A 23,689-nucleotide genomic window follows, 5' to 3' on the forward strand; every position below is an offset into this window, starting at 1 on the left:
CTTCCTGCATCCCTTGTTCCAGCTTCTACTCCGCCCTACCTTCCCACCTGACCACTTCCCATTTCTTCCTCTTCAAAGCTTTTTTACTACCTCAATTTCACCAACAGTCATTTCAAGTTTCTGAACCATACTGGCTGTCTGAAACCTCATGCTCGGTCCAGGGCCCGGAAACTTGTGGGGTTTATAAAAAGAAGAGTAAGGGGATAAGAGGAAGAACAAATACTCGGTTCCGCCACTCAAAGGAAACAAAAGTTTTTTCAAAAAAGAGTAAGAGAAAAGAAACCAGCCCAACATTCAAAAATACCTTACTTGAATGTGGACAAGAACATTTGATTACCTTCTCCAGATAATCAGTTTCTAAAAATACTGGTTTTGGACATTGAGAAGTGATATGTTGAACATATGTTTTATATTACTTGCTTTTGCAGGCAAGTTCTAATGTACCGGGTTTAAAACCAGGTAACTAAAATAATTCACAAGGAACTTTTGGGAATCACAATGACTTTTGCGACGTGGTAAGTTCCAAGGCATTCAAAAGCACAGCTGTGTTTTGGAAAGTCCTCTGAGATCTTACCCACGTAAATACATATTGTTGCAAATATGTATTTACAGTTTCTACAAAACTGCGATCTAAACTTCCTACTTGTCAAGTGTCAATATCACATCAAAAAAAGAAAAAAGTGAAAAATTTACCCTGAATGTTACTAAGACTCACAAGCAAATGTGGAGAATGCCTGGAGCTAACAAAATAAACTGAGGAGAATTACCACTCAAAGTCATCTTTGTTCAAGTATCTTCTAATGTAAATCGCTAACTATACCTATTTAGGACTAAATGGACCTACGCAGAACAAACATAAGTATTCCAGAAAGTGCTTAGCCTTACAGCTAACTTTCTTCCCATCATCACTCTTCATTACAGGAGTAAGGAACAGTGCTAAACCCCTAGGTAAAGGCCAGCTTCTCAGAAAATAATTGCTTTTCAGTAGGGGTTAAAAACTCTGTAACAGTTTGTACAGCAGATCAGGGCTGCTGTGTTGCTTTCTGAAAAGTACACCCTCCGCTACAATTATAGATGGCCACAAGGGTGGTACTCTTATGCTGCACATTTTTTTTTTAATCCCTTAATAAAGCCCCAGTGGGGACGTACAAATGAGCTTGTTACTGGGCAGAGGGGTTGTGTGACTCTCAGCCTGAGGACTCCCTTCCCCCTTTAGCCCTGCCTTCAGTGCTCTGCTTGAGGAGTGAAATCTGCAGAAGGGTTTTGCGTTGGCTGGTGTTCAGGAAGGAATTTATTGCTCGTTTCTTAGAGACAGCTGAAGGAGGCCGTGTGATTTAGACACTCCGACAGTCACTCTGGATTGCTTAATTTGTCAGGATTAACGCAACGCAGCTTTATTTATTATCCACGCTAATCCCCTATCTGTTGAGTGCATTGTGTAATCACATCTCACGACGATGCAGAACAAGGCGTTCTGTGCCACAGGCCTGCCAGCACGACAACCACAGTGCATCTTCCAGGGTGGTGGGCTGTCTCCGGTAACCGCGGAAATCTCTAAGCAAGAAGTAAAATTCAACATTTGCAAGCAGGCTGTCTGCAGCATCTCCCGTGTGCAAGGACTCAGAACGACCCAAGCACAAACCTCCTCCACGCTGGCCAGAAAGGAATGATTGCACCTGATGAGGAATGATGTGCAAGGTGTGTCAATGCAACTGGAGTAGCAGCTGGGTCAACACAGCAGGAGCTAGAGCCTTTTCTTTACTTTCTGGGGAAGGGCAGCAGTGGAAGAAGGGTGGAAAGCAACTCCTCACGGTGTTTTGGCTATAAGAGGGTCATTAAACTCCCGCTTTTAAGTTGGACACATCTGTGTGAGGAATTAGTGGAATGAATGAAACAGAACGTTTCACCCATTTGGGAAACTCTCATATCTTTTTCTACTACTCTTAAGGAACCTAAATACAGTAGGTCAGAGGGCACTCCATTTGCAAGTGGCATTAGTGCCAAAGCCACAAAAACTTGTCACCTTTATGCTGATATTGGCCTCATACAACTCTCTGTTCACTTCCTTGTTTGCCAGTACAGAAAAAGGAGTTTTGGTAAACTAGCTTTCAATCGAAAGACTCAGCCCTGCAATGTCTGTCACTCTGACACGCTACCAAAGCATCATACCAACTGCCCCTGCAGGTCCTCACACACAGCAGCAGAGCAGCTTTGTAAGAGACTGTATTCTTTTCACACTCTAGCAAAGAAAGCATTTTAATTTATTTGAATATTGTGAAATGAAAAAGTGCCTGATTAAATTCTTAAAGGTCTGAGATCATGAAACAGCAGAACAGATCAACACATCTGATCACGCTAACTGCTTGACTTTCTAATAAGCAGTTAGTGGAAACTGATTCTGCGTTCAGACTTTTCAGTAATGATAGCACGAGGATGAATTGCTTCTGGCAGACCTGACCATGCCAGAGTAGAACTGGGCCCCCTCCTTAGAAGTTGCATCAAACACAGAGTACGCGAATTTGACCTTGGGAAAATGCAGGACTAGCAAAACACAGATGAGATGCTAACCACCAATTTACTTCTGTGATTTTAATGGATTTTAAAAAGGGTTGTTTTGTTTGGATTTTTATGTAAGTTGCAAACTGGAAAAATCACTCATTAACCAAAGCACTGTGGCCTTTGTTTTATCACCCATTCCTCTTCTGAGACTACATATTAGACCTTCATTCCCAATTTTGTTGTATTTCATCAACGAGAGGAATGTCAAATACAGTATAAATTTAATATTGTGCTCAGTTCCTGTATAAGTATTTCCTGGAGCTGTATTTAAATAGTCACATATATAAAGTATAAACAAAGGATAACAGTATCACAAGATAAAAGGATAATCTAGGTTGGAAAGTACCTCAAAAGGTCATCTAGTCCAACTGCCACCCAATGTAAGGTCAATAATCACTCAGCTTACTCTGGGTAATTAGTGAATGGCATAAGCTGGGTGGCCAAAGCACATATGAGCAACACTTGAAATATTATTTAAATTAACTCTCAGCTCATTTCAGTGAGATGAGCAGATATAAACAACCACGCTGAAACAAAAAAATGTGTGTGCACATGTACAGCCCCCCCTCTCCTTTTAACACATTAGAAATTCATCCCTAGCAGGCTCTTGAACTGGATTTTCTAAAAAATATCTTGCATCAGATAACAGACAGCATTATCCGTATTCTCCTGGCATCCAGAAGTTCACTTCAAACTTGTCTACTGTCAGAAAACCAGACACACATGATCAACAGCGGAGTACATTCTACTTCACATACCGTGCACCAAATCTAGGCTCACAATGCATTTTCCTGAAAACCACTGAAAACCAGCTTCCAAAAGCAGTCCCATCTTCTTGCTGGCTTCTGTTTCTGATAACAGAAACTCTGACACCTAGTTTGGATGAGGGGAGACTTTGATTTCTAAGAGTCTCCCAAAACATAATGCCTATGCACTCACTTTTTTTGGAGGGTTAGTTTTTAATCTTGCCAGTTTCACCTAAGCACTGCCACTAGTATCTGCTCATATAACAAAGTAGTTCAGAAAACCTTGACAAACATAGGACTCTTTAAACGCTAAAAGCAGCCACAGAAGTATGCAACTATGACTACCGAACTTGAGACCCTCCCATCTAAAGTTGTTTCATAGTTCCCACTAATCATGTCTTTTTTCAAGTCTTCAACCTTCTGTGAAGTTCTAGGAAGTCGAACCAAGACCCTTCTCACTTCACTTGCCATAATGCAACTCCAGAAAGACAGTAACTGTAAGATACACAAAAGCTCAGCAGAAAGTAACTATGGCTACAGTCTCTTTTGGACAGAACCTACATCATCCTCATTAAAAATCACTTTGCTCAGTGAACCATTTCCCTCTTTTCACTTTGAATCTGCTTTGTTAACGTAAAACCTATTATTAAACCAACTGATTCATAGGAAAGTTATTTGTAGCCATAGTAATTAATAAATCAGAATCAAGACTGAATTTGTGAAAGGACCCTTGCACCAAGTTGTCCAGAAGGCTGTTTTCCTCTGAAATCCACAATGCAGCATTTAAACAATTCAAAATAATTTAAACAAATTCAATCTCTGCTACAGAATAGGGGAAATGAAGATACCGTAAATGTGAAGATCAGCAGTAGTACTTTACCTCATGGTTAGTGAGGAAACACACAGTCCCCTAAACAAAAGCTGACGTAACCATTTTAAGACAGGCCAGCTAAAACTAAAACCCCGCCTAACTTCTTGATCATTGAAAAAAATAAAGAGGAAAAAAACCACATTTATTTTGCTCCGCTTTATAATTGTATAGCTCTGTAGTTATATAGTTGTACAGTTATTCCTGACAACTAAACAGCCACAGGACAAGTGACAACTCACAGAAGTGTATCACATACATGAACTACGGGCCCTCAAGTATTTATTTTCATCACACTACTTACAGAAACTCACCACAGGGCTCCTTTGCATAAAACGTATTTTCATTTACTTCCAGCAGAAAAAGTTTTAAGGTCATTGTTTTTCATTTAAAGACATATTTTAAATTCAAACCCATCTCTTACCATAACTTCAGGAATCACCACGGCATTCAGAGGCTTGTCATTGACAGTTGTATCTTTAACTAGCATATATATTCTTTCAGCTTCAGAAAAGCATGAAATTTCGAGTACAATAGCACCTGTAAAGAGGCATCAGCACTGTTTTTTACATTTTATATTATTATTAGGAAATCAGTATCATCATATCACAGCAAAAGTTTACTCAGTTTTCTCAGGACATTATTCAGTAAAAGTTACTCTGCAATGCTTGTGTTGTTGGTTATCAGTGAATTGGGCTGTTGTGCATTTTAAGCCTTCCTTCATACCCCCAAACACAACGCAGATTTTTGCTAAAGCAAAGCAGATTGAGGATAAGAACTGCAGCACAGAACTGATGCACATTTAAAGACTTCCTCTGGGCTTCAGAAGTATGGCCTATCTCCATACTCTTTATCATGACTAACACGCTGTTCTCATCATGTAAAAGTCATAAAGGTATTAGGCTTCATTTTGTATCTCATTATTAAAAATCCAGTAGTTCCATTCATTGACAATAGCTCAGTAAGACTTATTACAAGAAAAGATTTGGTCTGAGAATCAATTTAAGATCTTTCTATCTGCTTAGGTCCTGTATGGGGAAGTTGAGGAAGAAAGGAAGACAAAAGGGAAAAATAAAAGCAAATAAAATACTGACAGGTTAGTTTAAAGTAAGGTACTTCGTGAGGAGGAAAACGGGGCAGGACAAGATCAAAGGGTATAGCAGACAGCATATGAGATGGAAGCTGGTCACACAACCTGGCTGCGACCAAAAGGGAGAGTCAGAAACTTAGCGGAAACATAAAAATACTCATGAAGTGAAAAAACACAAAGAAAAATAAAATCGCATACAAGCAGAAACATCTAAAAACACACGCAGGTAAACTTGGTTAAATGAAGCTGTGACATAAGAAGAGTATCACAAGAGCAACTATCGTCCACTGACAAATATGACAAAGAGGCGGCACTTCTGAAAGATTTAACGTTTTCCTGATGAAAAGTCAGTATTAGCCAGCCATGTGTATACAGCAAATACACAAAGGAAGCACACATCAGTCTTCAAACCCACACTACAGAAAGATTTCATTTAGCAGTCATGTGAAAGTTAAGCCTGCCAAAGGACGCAAAACATCTTGGATATGAACATCTAAACATACAAAAGATAAACTCCACATTTATAAGCTTCATCAAACACAAACTTCCACCTGACCACTGCACCAAAGCTGCGTAGAGCCACTGCTCCTCCGTCCCTCAGTAGCCTCACAGCTTCTCTGACCTTGCTGAAACAAAATTCATACAGCAAAAGCAAAGCAACAGCTCAAAGGATGAATGCAGAGATGAGCATACTGATCTTACTCAGACTTCCAGCCACTAAATCCCCACTTCACTCTGTGCTAGGAAACAGTGACTGTGAAACAATCCCATCAAGTCCAAATGCAATATCAAATTTTAGTATTTTAGAAGTCAAAGAGAGACAACTTCAAGGGTTCTTAACAGTTCAGTAGTGTTAGACTATTCAGCTGAAGTGCAACTTCAAAACTCATTTTTATGACGAAATATTACCACTTTCTGGCACATGAGGCACAAAGCCAACCTTTTCACTTTTTTTAATAAGGTAACACTAATCCACTGTTCTTCACATATACAACGTGTTACATTTTATCTGAAGGGATTTTTGCTTATGCAGTAAAACTAACACATTCTGAGCTTAGACCCTCTAGTGTCAGGCTGTAGTTTTGAAAATAGACATTGTTTGCAAGACTAAAAATGTTAATGCTTACCTTGTGCTTGATAAACATGACTCACAGATACTACATTCGCTGCAAAGGGTAAAAATATAAACACATAAAACCTTGGGTACATTTAGAGTAAATATTTAAAATATTTTTTAAAGTTACATAAACACAATATAAATAAATATTAAAAGTTATACAAATATAGGGAGAATCTTCAGCTAACACTTTCCCTCTCTTAAGTTTACTTTGCAAGTTAGAAAAGCTAAACTGATTTTCATAAAAGGTGACTATGAATTCCTTCTGGCATATAAAGTTTAATTCCTCTTGAAGTTACATAAATGACTGGGAAAAATGCTTCGTTTCCTGAATCAAAAAGCATGACACATTCCTGATGCTGTTTATAGAACACGTTGGTTGAAAGAGTATTATGAAAAATCGATTACACTTCCTTGAAAAAGAAAAATAAATTCTTTTCACTGAGTGCTTGTCCATATGTGTGTGTGCACACACTGCTCATAATTCTCTGTGACCAGGCACAGAGCTCATGAACAACATGGAGGACAGCCCATACAAAAAATGTCAGCGGTTAATACAAGGGGAGGAATACTCATGCACAGTGAATTAAACTGCACTGCCATAATTTCAATGGTGTAAGGTACGTAGAGCTCACTTCTAAAAAGTGATGCTTTTTCACTAAAACAAAAAAAAAATGTTGTGGTCACATATAACTTATGTAATGAAATAATAATTCTGTGAATAATCAGCTGTTCCATCTCTTATGCAACCATTAAAAAAGCCCCCTGTGAAAACACAAGGCAGACTGATTTTTCACATAAGGGCAGAAAACATTAAGAAAAAAAAATAAAACGAGCAATAGATACTACTACTTTTTAATCTGCACAAGCGAATATATTTGAGAATGCACCTGTTCACTTACTTTTGACAGCTAATTCATCCTTGAGAATGTTTGTGTATTCTTCAGGGGAAAGCTGAGGTGGGAGGCCACCGACAAATAAATTTACTCTTACAATAGATTTACTGTTTTCTACAATGTAAAATCTTGTTTGATTCATCTGACGTATTGAAGTCTACCAAAATAGAGAAAAATACATGACGAGACATTTGGCAAAAAGACACGTGAAACAAAATCCCAAATAGTTCTGAACTTAGCAATCAAGTCCTCTATGCCTAGAGAACATCACGAACAGAAACAAACTTCAATTCAAGCACTTAGTGTCTCTACAGATGAGCCAGCTGGAGGTGTAACTGATTACTTAATTTTTCTGTAAGAAAGGGGACTCCCTACTTGCTATAAAAAACGATCATGCTTCTTTTTCAGATTTACCTTTCTTATGTCCTTCAGTCTGTTAAGAATCAGTTCCTGATTGTCCAAGACCATGCGCTGAACTAGAGACAGCAAGAACATTAAACATGTTTTAAAGCACTGTAAGTAATTATTTGGCTTAATTAAACAAAAACAACACAAAACGTTTTAGGGAAAATTCACAACTCTATGTGCAACTAACATTAACATAAAGGACCACGCAGACCTGAACTACTCATTATTCAACAGAAAAACCACATAGGTGCTTTGAGCAGTCTGATTTTGTTCACAGTTCTTAAACACTACCCTCCTTTAAAAAAAGGCAGAAACAGCTTAAAGCCACTAAAAAGACAAGTGGTACTTTGATAATAAGCTAACTGTTTGACAGAAGCCTTTAAAACTACATTCCCTGACAACTACAGTAATAACCAACTTCCATATTTTATTAAAATATTAAAACAACTGTAACAACTTCCAGCTGAAGCGAGGTTGTAAATGATGCTTTAGACCAGCACCAGAAATCAACGAAGGTAAGACAGTCACAAGGCTACAATAACCTAATAAATCAACTTACTGATAATGCTCACAAAGCAAGTCAAATATAAGGCCAGTATTTGAACTACAAAGATATTTACTCAGGTGTGGCCAGGGCATCACCTGACTACTTCAGTGGCTTTATTTATCTCTCCATGCAGCCTCATAAATAATGAAGCACAAAGGGAGGTGAACTTGGAGAACACTAGCTCAGCTCCTGCAGGATCACCAACCTCCTGAGCAGTGCTAGGACTGCGTGTCATAACGCACACACATACTCCTCGGACTATCTCAGGACTTGAATTTGCTCTGGGGGCAGTGTCAGAGGAAAGAGGACAGAAGGAAGGGATCCAACCGAACTTTAAAATTAATCTTTACTAAATAACTGCGGTTAAGTCAATTATGTCAGTTAAAGGCAGATCCCAAAACAGGGCTCTCTGCCAAAGTGCCAACACCCACCAGAAACCACTGTTAAACCTTTTTGTGATGATGAAAGAGGGAGAAGGGAACCGTGTTCCCACAGGACACACAGACCAAAAAGAAACAACATCACTTCTGATTAAGTATTTCAACATGATAGTGAAGTTTCATTTGTGAAGACATTCACTGTAAAAAATTAACTGTGACTGTGTTAAAAGTGAAAAAAAAAAGAGGCTAGAAGATCAGTTACAGATGTGCCTTTGGCCAATGCTCCTTCACTTACCTTGCTTACTGCCCATGAGCACTTCCACCAATTTGAAATTCTGGAGGCTCTCCGTCTGCCAAAAGATGCAACATGTAAATGTAGTTTTTGAATGAAACATAATTTTGCCAGATGTTTACATTAAAGTTATGTTAGAGACAGCACACACAGAGCATGGAAAATTAAACATTTGAAAACCAACCACGATGTTCTTCCCCTAACCCACTCCTCTTGAGCCAGGAATAATCTTCATTTTACACACTCCGCCTCCCACACATGGCATCAGGCTCCTGTGCCCCTAACTACATCGGCCTCCTCACAGCCCCATGGTGAAGGGGCACCTGTAAAGCATGGTTAACTCTGTTCGCCTTCAGTGACCAGCAGCTCAGCTAGGATATTTCCAGAGCGTCCTTCCAGAGAAAGTGTGCAGGACTGGGAATGAATCTGCTCTTTGAGAAGATGGCCCAGGAACCAGCAGGTCAACCAGACCCCATCTCCAGGGGCACTCCACCAGCATTGATGGAACGAAACCCTCTTCACATGTGCCACAGTCCCTTCTCCAAACTACACTGCCAGGGACCACCCGAGTCCCTCACAGCTGGACAAGAACAGCTGGCACAGCCAAGAGTTGAACCATTTACTAGGACTATTGCAACCCTGGAAACATGTGACACTCAGGATTGAGGAAGTCTCTTAATTTTTGGCCTTGAGACTCAGAGGACAAATTATGTTGTTTCACATGTTATGAACAGGGGTTTTAAAAGCCTCAAATGCCTACATTTGCTTTGCCTGAAATTTGATGAGGGCTACTTGGAGAGGATTGTCAGCACAGGCAGTTCTGGGTACTAAAAAGAGATATCTTGTATGTGCACCTACACACTGAAAAAGGAGAAAACCCTTTAAAAAACTATCAATATAAAAAAAATTGCAATTAGGCCAAGGAATTAAGTCTCTGACAACATAAAACTAGCTTCCTAAACACAGAGATGTGAAGATCTTTCCCAAACAGGGTACTCGCCTATCCCCTTTGACAGTTGCTTTTTTTAGATGAGACAAGACTTCAGACAAGGTTTTTCAAGTTTTGTTACAGGGTCCACAGCACATGAGGAAAAGGACTGAAATCAAATACTAGAACCATCCAACGGCACAACATGAGCCGCATGCACTGCGTAGCTGCATACACCTGGACAGACACCGACAATTATCACCTACCACCATCACTAGCCACATGCATGTTCCTATGTAGCCTGTAAACAACTGTAAAAGGCGGTGGTCGCCCTCTGTGAGCATGGCTGTTCCCTGGGGCAGCAGAAGCGTGCTGATCTGCTGTTGTGCTCACAAGCCCCAGCTGCTGAATGAAATGCTCATGCTATAGCTTCATGCATCCACACCTGTGTGTCGGACTGACACTGCCAGCGCCTTGGCACACTTGCAAATTCTACTAACATGTTTCCTAACAGTCATGCTATCTTGGCACCAACTGTAAGAAAGACAGGCAGAGTGATAAAAGATCATCTTCCAAGGAAAACATGCGCGTCTACACGATTACAAGACGTATCTAACAATTTCCAATGAGTAGAAGGAATGCAGATAGTAAAGAACATGGGTCATGCAGCATTGAGTCCTTCCTTGTAGCCCTTGAGGACTACAGAAATGCTGTTCGCCACTGTAGGGAGAAAATTCATGTGGCCAAAGCTCGATTACAGCACTGTGAAGGACAACAAAAAGGGCTTATTAAAAAAATATTAACACCAAAAGAACGATCAGAGATAACACTGGTCCCTTAATTGATGAAGTTGGTCACTTCACAAATAGGGGTGTAGACGAAGCAGAGACGTTTAATGCCTTCTTCGCCTTTGTCTTCAACACCGATGATGGGCCCTGGGACCCCTAGAACTCTGTGTTGGAAGACCGTGACTGGGGGAGCGATAAACTGCCAGCCAACCCTGAACTTGTTCGAGGTCTGCTGCTCCAGCTGGATGCGCATAAATCTATGGGGCCTGATGGGATTCATTGCAGGCTACTGAAAGACCTGGCCACTGTCACTGCAGGGCCTCTCTCCATTATTTTTCAATGGTCTTGGGAGTCCGCAGAGGTCCCAGGCAACTGGTGTCCCACTTTTCAAGAAGGGTAAGAAGGAAGGCCCTGGTAATTACAGGCCTGTCAGTCTCACTTCAGTGCCTGGTGAAATTATGGTGAAGGTTATTCTGGGAATTACTGAAAAACACTTGAGAGACAACACAGTCATTGGCCATTGGCAGCATGGGGTTCACATGGGGAAAGTCCTGCTTAAACAACTTAATTTCCTTTTATGACAAGGTCACCCATCTAGCTGGACGAGGGATGCCAATGTATGTGGTGAGTTTGGATTTTAGCAAAGCTTTAGATACTGTCTCTCACAGTGTCCTTCTGGATAACCTGCCCAGCACATGGCTAGACAAGTCCATAACACGCTGAGTGAGCAGCTGCCTGAGAGGTTGGGCTCAAAGGGTTATGCTAAATGGGGTTATATAAGGCTGACTGCCAGTCACCAGTGGGGTTCCTCAGGGCTCAATTTTAGTGTCAGTGATCAGTAATGTTTTTGTAAATGATCTGGACACAGGAATCGAATGCACATTAAGCAAGTTTGCTGACTATACTAAACTAGGAAGAGCTGTGGACTCCCTTTGGTTATATGTACAAATTGGAGCACAAGAGGCTGGAAAGCAGCCCCGCGGAAAGAGATCTGGGGAGTTGGGTTGATGGCAAGTTGAATAGTGTGCCCTGGCAGCCAAAAGAGCCAGCCATGTCCTGGTGTGCACCAAGTACAGCATAGCTAGCCAGTTGAGGGAAGTGATTGTCCCACTCTACACGGCACTGGTGTGGCCCCATCTCTAGTGCTGTGTGCAGTTTTCGATGCCTCAATGTAAGAAGGACTCGAAACTATCAGAGTGTGTCCAGAGGCTGACCAAGATGGTCAAGGGCCTCAAGGGCAAGACTTACGAGGAGCAGCTTAGATCACTTGACTTGTTCAGCTTGGAGAAGAGAAGGCTGAAGGGTGCCCTCATTGTGGTCTACTCTTCCTCAAGTGGAGCAGTGGAGGAGGAGCGGATCTCCTCTCTCTGGTGACCAGCAATAAGACACGAGGGGATGGAATGAAGCTGCGTCACAGAAAGTTCAGACTGGACATTAGGAAAAGGTTCTTCACTGAAAGGGTGGTCAGTCATGGAACAGGCTCCCCAGGAAAGTGGTTATGGCACCAATCCTGTCGGAGTCCAAGGAGTGTATGGATGTTTAGCTCTTAGTCATATGGTTTAGTTTTAGGCAGTCCTGTGAGGAACACGGAGTTGGACTCAGTGACCCTTATGGGACCATTCCAACTTGAGACAGTCAATGATTCTATGATTTCCTTCGCAGAGCAGCACAAAGAAGTAGGAGACAAACATGATCATTCCAACAGTGATTGCCAGTTTCCCAACAAAGTAAGATTAGCAGTGTAGTTACATACCAGTGTATCTTACATATCTCAAGACATAAACAACCAGAAAATAACATAGTGTATACCAAGAATCATTGTGTTCATACAAGTAAATCTGCTTGACCCAGTAAGACTGATGGTGACTTCCAGTAAAGAGCGACCAGGTCTACCACCAAAACTGCAGAAAGTTTTGAGCATCGCACCGGTCACAAGAGATCATCTACCAAACATTAACAACATTCACATTAACTGCCAATGGACCAATTAAGAATTTTTCTAACGAGAAAAACATACACACTCCATTTCAGGGTCACTCAGGTGGTATACAGACATGCTTATCATCTTTTGTTTACCTGCCTTCCAAGTAACGGAAGCACTTCTTTGATCACAGTCTGCGCAGTGCTATCCTTATTTACGCGTAGAGAAACATATGCCATTCCCACTCTAAAGAGAAACGAAATACTTATTTTAGGACAATCATTTGACATATCCTGTGTGTATCTTTATTACCTAAGTGGCATATTTTCTACAGGGGTAGGCAGAAATTTGTGATAGTTGAAGAAGTTGTTCACTGAGGCTCATGGCAGATGCAGTGTTAGCCCCACAGACAAGCAAAGACTTTCCTCTCAAGGAACTGGTCATTACAATTGTAGCACTGCAAGTTAGTTTCTTCCTATACGCAGAATTACCTGCAAGTCTTCCAGGACATCTGGCCGTGTAGTTGCATTAGTAAAATGAATAAATGTTTAAATTTTATCCCATCGCTCTTAAGAAATGAGCAGGTCACCAGTCAGTCTTGTTTCCACTGCTATATATGCCTAAAATGTATATTGTCTCAGTGGTAAACAGAACAAATTTTTTTTTCTTTATTTTTTCCTCCTATTCTCACATCAGAAGCTACACTGAATTCTTCCTACTTAATATTCCTTAAAAAAGCCCATCAAGCTTTCAAGTGACACATGTACGTAGTCATTTGTTTATAGATGTCATTAATGTAAAGTTGCATCTTCTTGGCCAAACGCACGATAATAGAACTGCACAAGTTGCACAGCATGTTCCATATGTAAAGAAACCCACGAGCATATTTCCAGACATGGAAATGGATAATATAAATGTTACTAATTCAGAAAAAAAACCCAGAAGAATGTGGAAATACAAAAGAAGAAACTACGTTCTCTGTTATACTTGTGCGACTTCCATAGCTGGAACACACAGGGCTAGACTACAGAGGACAAATGTAGCCAAGCAGGATAGCCGTGTGATAAAGGAGGAAAACACTCACTTCAGCCAGGCAGGATAAATTCTGATCACTTCCTTGTCCTTTGGTCTGGCTCTGATGATCCAAGCTTCAGGAACAGATTCTCGGAATACCGCGCCCAAGTTGCTGTCCTCTGCAGCATCGTTCCTGTTGATAACATCATCGGACAACAGTGCCTGCTGTGTAAAGGTCTGAAGCTCATATTCCTGCTGGTCATCATTTATGTAGTACGCTCTCAAAGCAGCCTCCTACAACACAGCAAGATAAATTAACACTTTCTTGAAAAGACACCATTAATGCCTGTATAGCCATAGACATTTACAAATACCTTCTTTATGGAACCAATTTTTCATGCATGTTGTAAGTGCAGAACAGTAGGTAAATAGCAACAGCAAAAACCAAAACAAGAGTGAAGCTCTGAAAACAAATTTTAGTGGAAGATACAAAAAGAAAACTTGAGATATCAATGGATTTCAAGACAGCCCACAGTATTTTTGTCACGTGATAGTGATTTTAACTCCATAGATCAAATGTAAAAATTTAGCACCAATAAAGCTACGCTCACTGTACGCAAAATTTACTCCACAAGGAAAATGGTAAATTCCACTTCATTGTGGCCCACTCTGCATTTTCAATCTTCTTGCACTAAGAGGATGCTGAAAATTAGTGAGCTTCTCGGCCACAAGGCTGCCCTGAACCCACATACCTGTGAAGAGGAAAGGCAAGGGCTGTCCTCGGAAGATGCAAGCAGTCACAGGAATTTTACATACGCTACTGGCCCATGCCTGCAGCACCTCTGCTAACACAGACGCTGCAGTAAATACAGCCCAGTAAGTCACTTATGAGAACTGCTAATAATCTGCATTGGTATTATATGCAGCAGCCTGACAAAACGTACTTGAACGGCAAGTAGTACTCCTAAATAAGTGTTTTCATCACTGTACACAATTTTCCTTGAAGATCTTTGACATGCAGAACACTACAAACAATTTTCAAAACTGCTGTTGATTTTGAGCGCAGTACCAAGACAAAAATCTTAATGAGCTGTAGGTTTAAATTCTCAAAATTCTGATGTAATAAATTCTCCAGACTCCTGTGTCAAGTCTTTTATGACTTTGAGTCCTCACCATGCTTAATTCTACTATGCGTCACCCCATACCTTCTCTGGGCTTCATTTCTGTACAGTATGTGGGTCTCTGCCCAGCCCAGTAAATTAAGTTCTCTACAGAACATTTTATTTAGTACTGAGTCATGTTTCCACCCCAGACGTAGCACTGGCAAAGCTAGAGAGTGGCTGCTATGTGACTGATAAGTCATTACTTTCACAGCCAAGGAGTGGAGATAACTATGGCATGCTTCAGTCTTCAAAGCCGACTGGCTGAAGTGCAATAGCAGTGGCCGTCCACGATAAACATCAAACCACTAAATACTATAGGAGAGAAGCAAGATCTAAGGAGCCAGTTATCCAGTATTGCTCACATCAGTAAAATCAGACTTCAGTGTCACACAGGGAAGGAGAACAACTGCTTAACATGTGATATGCCCTGATCCCCATTATGGCCACAACTCTTCAGGTGCTCTAAAGTAAAACCAATACATGAAGAAGTCAAATTATATTGCACTATTACAGCCCATTTACAGATTTTGTTCTTGTTGAGTTACATCTGTAAAACTGCCAGCTTTTGACTACTGTAATATACAATCATGTGCCCCTTTATCACACTGGAATATTGACCTTCACCAGGTATCTTACCACAACTTCTTCATTTTTTGCAATCCTTGGAACTGAAATCAGTCGAAATTGATTGCGTTTCACTGCATCATTCCCATCAAATATCTTTAATGTTTGTTTACCTGAATGAAAACAATTATTGTATTTCAATGACATACCCCTCAAATCATAAAGCTATCTGAATAGGAAGCATATAACAGAGCTATTAAAAACCTGCTTTTAACCCACTGAACTGTTTCTTCATCACAAGCTTTGAAGCTGAATCTTTTCATTTTTGTTTTGTTACTGTTCATTTAAAACAGGGGTACATTCGTGGAGGAAAGTGTGCGAAGTACTTCAAGTAATCATAGTTTTATCCTGATTTTTGATATAACTGCTTATATATAACTATACTGCTTATATTATTGCTTCTTCATCCTCATCATTCAAGACTGCATTTATTATTGACCAGTTCAACCACCTGAAAACCAAGACAGAGTGCCATCACCTTCCTAACAGCTCCCAAAGCACTGCCAGTTCTGAGAGCATCCTTCCAAAGAAATACCCTGAAGTACCTGGTCAACACGACAGACAACAGGAGAAAATATAGGAACAACAGAAAAACTAGGAGAAAGAAGGTACTTCAAATGAAGAACTATAACCTTCTGCTATGATTCATTTCAAAAATGCTTCATCAGATCAACCCATGCTCACACCGTGGAGCACAGGTTGTTGCACAGATGGCTCTGCAAGGGTGAAGAGTTAAGGATTTCAGGTTCATCTTTCACAAAGATGAGTTATGACTTAGTCTGGTACAGTCCACTGTATGACAAAGATTCTCTCTTATTTAAGCGACTACTTTAAGAGCAATAGCAAAGTGTAACCAAATTCTCATAGAATGGGCCGTTTTTTGAGACATTTTAAGAAAAAATGAATGCTATCAGTCCATTATGTGTATCCTTACCGCCTATGGAAAGGAATCAAGTTAATCAGTCGAGACCAAAAAGGAGATTCCAGCAAGACAGACCTTGTGTCCTCTCCAGATCACATCTGTATGCAGGGACTTGACGAGCTGTTCAGTTTTGCAGGTTCTTTCTGGTACTCCCCAGAATGCCTGTGCTTTATAACAGACATGACTGTTCTTCACAGACAGAATTTAACCTTTTTATTGCAGTGTTTGACTGAACTGTTAACAAAGTTCACTCTTTGTATAGCACAATGTTAGACTCTGATCTCATTTGTTAATCTGTACACCTGCATTCATCATGTAGTAATAAAATCACTAGAAGCTATCGCTTGCAGACTTGAAATGTTAGAAATGTTAACTGAAAGCCACATACACCAGCTGTAATGTTCACACAACTGGCTAATCATGCAGTCTGCCAATACACATTGTAAAGGAGAGACAGATCATATGCTGGAGTCTACATCCATCTTTCTCTCACAACTTGGAAATACTTTGTAGTACAGTAGAAAGCACTGAAAGACTTTTGCTCTCAAATAATATTGGCACTTAGGTTTGAAGAACCACATTAGCAAACTACCATTTGTCACAGAAGGATTGAAAAGGAGGTCTGGAACTGGAGGAACAAAAACCCAATCCATCCCTCACTGGTGGCTGAAAAAAGCAAGCCAGAATTCCAGGCAGAGAAGTGTATCATTGGGTATCTCCATGCTGCAGTGACAAATTGTGAGGAAAGACTGCAGCGAGTAACTGCTTTGCAAGGACACATCAGCGATGCTCTGCTAGCCTTCTAGAGCCACCTGAAACTCAGGTATGTCATGTCTAATCCACTTTTTCCTGTTTCAGTGTATATTCTGTCACTTCAATCAAAGGCAGACACTGTGCAGAACTAAAGGTTCATCCAATACAATGTTTGAAAGCAGCCTTTTTCAAACAAGACTAACCCTCAAGGAAAAATCCTGCTACCTTCATTCTCATTACCTTTATTAATCATTATTTTGAGGTAAGAGAGCTATACTTTAGACTTGTCCACTTACTAAAGCCTTTCTTCATTAACGATTCCACTGGGCATGGCACAATGTGTATGTAACGACATTGTCATCAGGTAACACAAAGATCTAATTGCACAGAAAAGTAATCATCAGCACAGCCTTCCATCCTACTCCAAACTCATCTTAGTCTCTCCTGGGACAAAAGTGGCTATGTTGATCAGTGGGCAACTTCATCATCAGCAGCACGTTCCCTTACAGGAGAAGAAAAATGAATGGGATCACTCCACGAACAATCACTCCTGACATAGTATTTGGGCAGTAATTCAGTATAAACCTTTGCTCTTCTTCTGCATTTACAGAACCATGATAAACTGCACAGGAGAAAAAACCTCTTTTATGTGAAGACCTTAAGAACAGAGCATACAGTCAAGGATTTCAGGTTCACCTTCCACAAGGATGCTATGACTCCGTCAGGTGCTGTCCACTCTGTGACAAAGTTTCTCTCTTACTGAAGTGACTACTTTAAAAGCGAGGTTGCAGGAGGCAAACAGGGATGATCAAGGAGCTCCTGACTTAACTCTACCAGTAAAAGCATGTGCATAAGAGGCAGAAGCAGAACGGGCTGAGGTGGAAGAAGTATAGAGACACTGTGCAAACATGCCGGGATGGGCTCTGGAAAGCTCAAGCCCACATGGTGCTGAACGTGGCAAGGGACCTGAAGGGCAACAAGAAAGATTTCTACAGGCACGTCATCGGCAAAAGGATGACTAAGGAAGATGTGGGTCTGCTGATGAATGGGAATGGGGACCTGGTCTTAAAGGACATGGGGAAGGCTGAGGCACTGATTGCCTTCTTTGCCTTTGTCTTTATAACTGGTGAGACTAGCCATCAGCAATCCTACAGCTCCTGAGACCAGTGGGAAAGTGCAGGGCAGGCAAGACTTACCCTCAGAGGGGGAGGATTAGGCTAGGGAATGTTTAAACAACCTGGACATGAACAAGTCCGTGGGTCTGTTGCAATGCACCCACGGGCTCTGAGGGAGCTGGCTGATGTTGTTGCAAGACCACTCTCGATTATCTTGGAAAGGGCGTGGTGGTTTGTGGGAGGTTCCTGAGCACTGGAAGAAAGCAGCTATCACCCACACCTTCAGGAAGGGTGGGAAGCAGGATATGAGGAACTGCAGGCTGATCAGCCTGACCTCGATCTCTGGGAAGGAGATTGAGCAACGAATCCCGGAAACTACTTTTAACCGTGTTAAAGAGTGAGAGTAGTCAGCACAGAGCTATCAAGGGAAATCATGCTTAACCAACATGGTAGCTTTTTATGATGAGACAACTGGCTGGGTGGATAATGGAAGAGCAGTGGATGTTGTTTTTATTTACGTTAGTAAGCCTTTTGATACTGTCTCCCTTAAAAGCTTCATAGACAAATGGCTGAAGTGCAGACTAGGTAAGTGGAGAGAGAGGTGGACTAAAATCTGGCTGTACTGCTGCGCTGAAATTATGAAGTCCAGCTGTAGGCCAGTCACCAGTGGAGTCCTCTTGCAAGTTGATATTGTTTAGCCTCTTCATTGATGACCTAGATGAGGGGGCAGAGTACATGCTTAGCATGTCTGCAGAGGACACAAGACTGGGAGGAGTGTTTGACAGACCAGATGTGTGCGGTGCTACTCAGAGGGACCTTGAAAGGCTGGAGAAATGGGCCACCAGGAACCTCATGAAGTTTAATACGGTGAAATGCCAAGCCCTGCACCTGCACTGGAATAACCCAGGCAAGGGTCTGACTGTCTGGAAATGACACCCTGGGGTCCTGGTGGACACCAAGTTGACCATAAGCCAGCAACATGCCCTTACAGCAAAGATGGCCTACAGCAACCTAGGCTGCATTACTAACAGCACTGCCAGCAGGCTGACACAAATTATTATTTCCCTCTAGTTAGCCTTGCTGAGACCTCATCAGGATAGCTGTGCCTAGTCCTGGGCTCTTCAGTACAAGACAGACATGGATGTACTGGAGTGAATGCAGGGAGGGCCCAAGAAGATGATGATGGAAGTGGAGCATCTCTCATACAAGGAGAGGCTGAGAGAGCTGGGAGCGTTCATGCTGGAGAATGCATTGGTGTGGGTGGGGTGTCTTATCCATGCATTTAAGTAATTAATGGGAGGGTGTCCAGGTGAACAGACAAGAAGCAATAAGCACAAACTGAAACACAAGAGATTACATTTAAACCTAAGCAAAAAACTTTTCCACTGTGAGACTGAAACAGGTTGTCCAGGGAGGATTGTGAAGTCTCTGACCTTGGAGATATTCAAAACCCAACTGGACACGACCCTGAACGAACTACTCTGACTGACCGTGCTTGAGCAGGTGGTTGGCCTAAATAATCTCCATACTGCCTCCAACCCCAGCCATGCTGTGACTCTATGAAGGCAACCCTGTACAAAGAAAAAGAGAGACAAACAGAATAAACAAGATCATAGAACAGTTTGGGTTGGAGAGGCCCTTCAGAGATCATCTAGTCCAAACCTTTTGCCATGGACATGGACATCTTTCACTAGAGCTGAGATTGCTCAAAGCCTCGTCCAGCCTGACCTTGAACACTTCAAATGATGGGGCATGCATGACTTCTCTGGGCAACCTGTTCCAGTGTCTCACCACTCATATAGTAAAGAATTTTTTTCTTACATTCAATCTATATCTACGATCTTTCAGTTTAAAATGGTTGCCCCTTGTCCTGTCACTACAGGCCCTGGTAAAAAATTGCTCTGCATCATTTTTATACACTCCCTTGAAGTACTGAATGGCTGCAATAAGGTGCCCCCAAGTGTCCCCAGAGCATTCTCCTCTCCAAGCTGAACAGCCCCAACTCTCTGAGCCTTTCCTCATAGGAGAGGTGTTCCAGCCCTCAGATCTTGTTTGTGGCCTCCTCTGGACCTGCTCCAACAGGTCCATGTCTTTCCTGTGCTGAGGGCTCCAGAGCTGGACACAGGACTCCAGGTGAGGTCTCACCAGAGCGGAGCAGAGGGGCAGAACCTCCTCCCTCGACCTGCTGACGATGCTGCTTTTGATGCAGCCCAAGATACAGTTGGCCTTCTGGGCTGTGAGCACACATTGTCGGCTCATGTCCAGTTTTTCATCCACCAGCACCCCCAAGTCCTTCTCAGCAGGGCTGCTCTCAGCCCTTCATCCCCCACCCTGTACTGGTGCTGGGGAGTACCCTGACCCAGGTAAAGGACTTTGCAGTTGGTCTTACTGAATCTCATGAGGTTTGCATGGGCCTACTCCCTAATCCTGTCAAGGTCCCTCTACATGGCACCCCTTCCCTCTAGTGAGTCAGCTGCATCACTCGACTTGGTGTCATCCGCAAACTTACTGAGGGTTCACTCAATCCCACTATCTGTCATTGATGAAGATAATAAATAGCACTGGTTCCGTATGGACCTTTGAGGGACACCACTTGTTACTGGTTTCCACTTGGACATTGATGTGAAAGGACAAAGGGTTTAAGCAGGAAGCAAATGAACTAAAATCCTAAATTAAAATCAAATTGAAGAAGCAAGAATTAGTGCCTTTCTAAACGGTATCTACAACTTGATAGATCTTTGGGCTTCTGGTTTTGCAGGTTTACTTCTGGCTCCTGTCATAAAGAATGAACTTTGGAAGCAGAGCTCTAATTTCTTCCTTCCTGTATGACTATTCCCAAGTACTATTTCAAGAGTAGTTAGCTGAAACCTTTTCCAACATCTGTTTAAGAAAAATAATCACACAACGTCCACATGCAGTGTACACTCTTTACAGCAACGGAGAGTAAATTATTCCACTGGAGAAGCGAGCTTGGGATATATGATACAAGACATTGGTACTTTTCAAGTATCTTTTTTAATATGAAAAGTAGTATTACCAAGTGGATGTGGCTTTTCCATTTTCCAATTATCAAGTTCATTGTTGTGTCTGTTGTCTATTTTTTTCAGTCACAATTTAACTAGCATCAACTCTCACTTCTAAAGTATCCTTGAAACTCTATTGCCATTGCATTGAGACTACAGCACATGTCAGAAAGTGATACAGTCCTTTAAGCCCTGCTGGATTAATGCCAGAAAAAGTGAAATTCTTTTAGTAACAGATTTCTGTCATAGTGATCTCCATGGTGACTTTAGCATAGACAAATTTTAACCAAAAGACACACTGTGTTCTGGGTGACCTCCTTCAGCGCTAATGAAACTTGAGAAAACACAGCAAATGCTGCCTACTGACAGCACAGCCAATGTTCTAAGCATGAACTTTCATAACATTATCAAAATCTCTACTGTTTTCTCTAGCAATCCAGAGGGTAGACAATCATCTGAGAATAAAAACATTCATCCAAGTTTTAGCACTTGTTTTCATTGAAACTGCTTTTGTAGTCTGCATGTGAGATACTAGCTGGCCTGAGAGAATCACTAGGAATTTTCACTGGAGAATTTTTTATAAGGTCTCCACTTCCTGAGACCAGTCAAATGTTGAAAAAAGTTGGTTTGACTCTTAAGATAAACTGGTTTGCAAGGAGAAGTTCAGATCTACAGACCAGTAGTAATGTCCTAAGCTCAAGTACATTCCTTAGCTAAATACACAGTATGCTCAGTCCTGCTTTCCTTAAGGCAACCTGGTTATCCGTCATACAAAACAAGATCAATTTATCAGTGAAAAAATCATGTCTAATTTTGTCACAGTCCTCATCACAAGGGTCACTTTTATTGCAACCTGATGTGAGATGCCTTTCTTGCACATGAGCTTCTGGGGGACACATTAACAAAAATACAAACAGCCATCTATTTGACTACAACTAGTCATCCATAAAAACACTTCCCAACTAATTCCAGTGTACATACACAACACGAAATTTAAGGGGTGTCTTGTGCCAGTCTCATTCGCCTAACTAGCCTTGGAAAGAAGCTCAACTATAATAACTTTTAAACCTAGATAAAGCTCTTTCTCCCTCCTGTTCCAAATTTTAAATATTGGAAAATGATCCAGTTGTAGAAATGAAGTGCATATACCACTGCTTATTATAAAAAAGATGCTGATGATATACCACAGATACACATAACAAATTTTGGTATTTAAAGGAGCTGTAATATTGACACTTCACTGCTGAATGTCTTTTATCTTTTCCTGCTGGATCAGACTACACAGTATCAGGACCTCCTCCTGAAAAACAAACTACTTTTTTTTCTTATCATGGGATACCGGGTTGAAAAAAACCCCCGTTTTCTTCATGCTTCTGTTTTTCAAGAGCAAAACAACTACAAGAAGGTCAACTCCAGGCATAATTTACCAAACCATGGAATTTAATTTCAGAGGCTAAGATACCAAGTTTTCCTGGGAAAAAGACAAACAGCATTTGATGAGTCCAAAGTTCACATCCTTTGACTTCCAGATCCCCAAAGACAGGACACAGCTTCTGAAAAGACTTGTGTGCAGCTTGTGGCAGAGACAGGAAAATGATGTAGTCTTGAATGTTTTTGCCGCTGAGGAAAGCTAGAGGCCTACACCAAATATACTCGTGAAATTTACTCTTAAAAGACTAAATTCTAGCAACACCGCTTACCAAGAGTCATTCTTCCCAATAAAACTTTTGCTTTCTGCCCTCCCTTCTCTAGTCACTTCTACACGGTCTGGCAAATTTTGGTTTATTTCAGTATTACCACTCACAACCTACAAGGCAGCAATAAAGCAGATAAGAATTGTGTATTTTTTCTTTTCTTGGTCTTGAAGAGAGCCTTTCAGAATCCCAGATTCTTCCTTTCTCTAGCTGTTCCTCTTCCAGGAGAGCCACTCTCAGGCTGAACATTTTCATAGTGCCTTTAGAGGAAAAATCCCTCAAATCCACACACAGTCTCTGCTTCCTCCTGAAAACAATTTGTTCCTGCTTTCAGAATTACAGTAAAGGTCTCCCTGACTTGGCAGGTGAACAACTACCTGAGCAGAGCACTGCCTGGCAAAAGAGGGGCCGTGGAAGGACATGCTCTGAAAAGCATGTTTGATGACAGCACTGTAGCCCTCATTTCTCTCCTTGGTCAGATTCCTCCAAAACCTCCTTCAGAGAGGGTTGCCTCTTGACGGTTGCATTTTGTCCTGCGGAAGATGGGCGTATGCTGAAGTGGACAGTTCACACGCAGCCAGGGAGTGCTGAGAGACACTCACAGGGCAGAACAGCTCCCAGGTCAGGGCCACACACTTCACTCTTCGCACATCCATGTCTGACAAACGGGTTGCACAAACAGACGGCCAGAAAGTCTGCTGAGCCCTCAGTACACCTCCTGAAATGTGTCTGTGCACATTTCCAGTGGGCTGCTACAGAGAAACTGTACCCAAGCATCAAGACTGGCAGGATGTTAAAGCAAAGGGAGTGCGTAATCACAGACACAACCCAAAAAGCATGG

General features: G+C 41.5%; 1 protein-coding gene across 2 annotated transcripts in view; it reads right to left on the reverse strand.

Annotated features, from left to right (window-relative positions):
* Positions 1-23,689, reverse strand: part of DGKQ (diacylglycerol kinase theta) — a 98,772-nt gene that overhangs the window by 21,556 nt on the left and 53,527 nt on the right. For both annotated transcript variants that reach the window (XM_075447246.1, XM_075447245.1), the window contains exons 8-15: positions 15,354-15,454; positions 13,625-13,848; positions 12,696-12,786; positions 8,907-8,961; positions 7,691-7,752; positions 7,283-7,433; positions 6,391-6,429; positions 4,598-4,713 (exon numbers count right to left, since the gene is read on the reverse strand). In XM_075447246.1, coding sequence (XP_075303361.1) covers positions 4,598-4,713; positions 6,391-6,429; positions 7,283-7,433; positions 7,691-7,752; positions 8,907-8,961; positions 12,696-12,786; positions 13,625-13,848; positions 15,354-15,454 — 839 coding nt within the window. The remainder of the gene's footprint in view (positions 1-4,597; positions 4,714-6,390; positions 6,430-7,282; positions 7,434-7,690; positions 7,753-8,906; positions 8,962-12,695; positions 12,787-13,624; positions 13,849-15,353; positions 15,455-23,689) is intronic.

Source organism: Opisthocomus hoazin, chromosome Z, assembly GCF_030867145.1.
Source record: "Opisthocomus hoazin isolate bOpiHoa1 chromosome Z, bOpiHoa1.hap1, whole genome shotgun sequence".
Lineage (NCBI taxonomy): Eukaryota > Metazoa > Chordata > Aves > Opisthocomiformes > Opisthocomidae > Opisthocomus > Opisthocomus hoazin.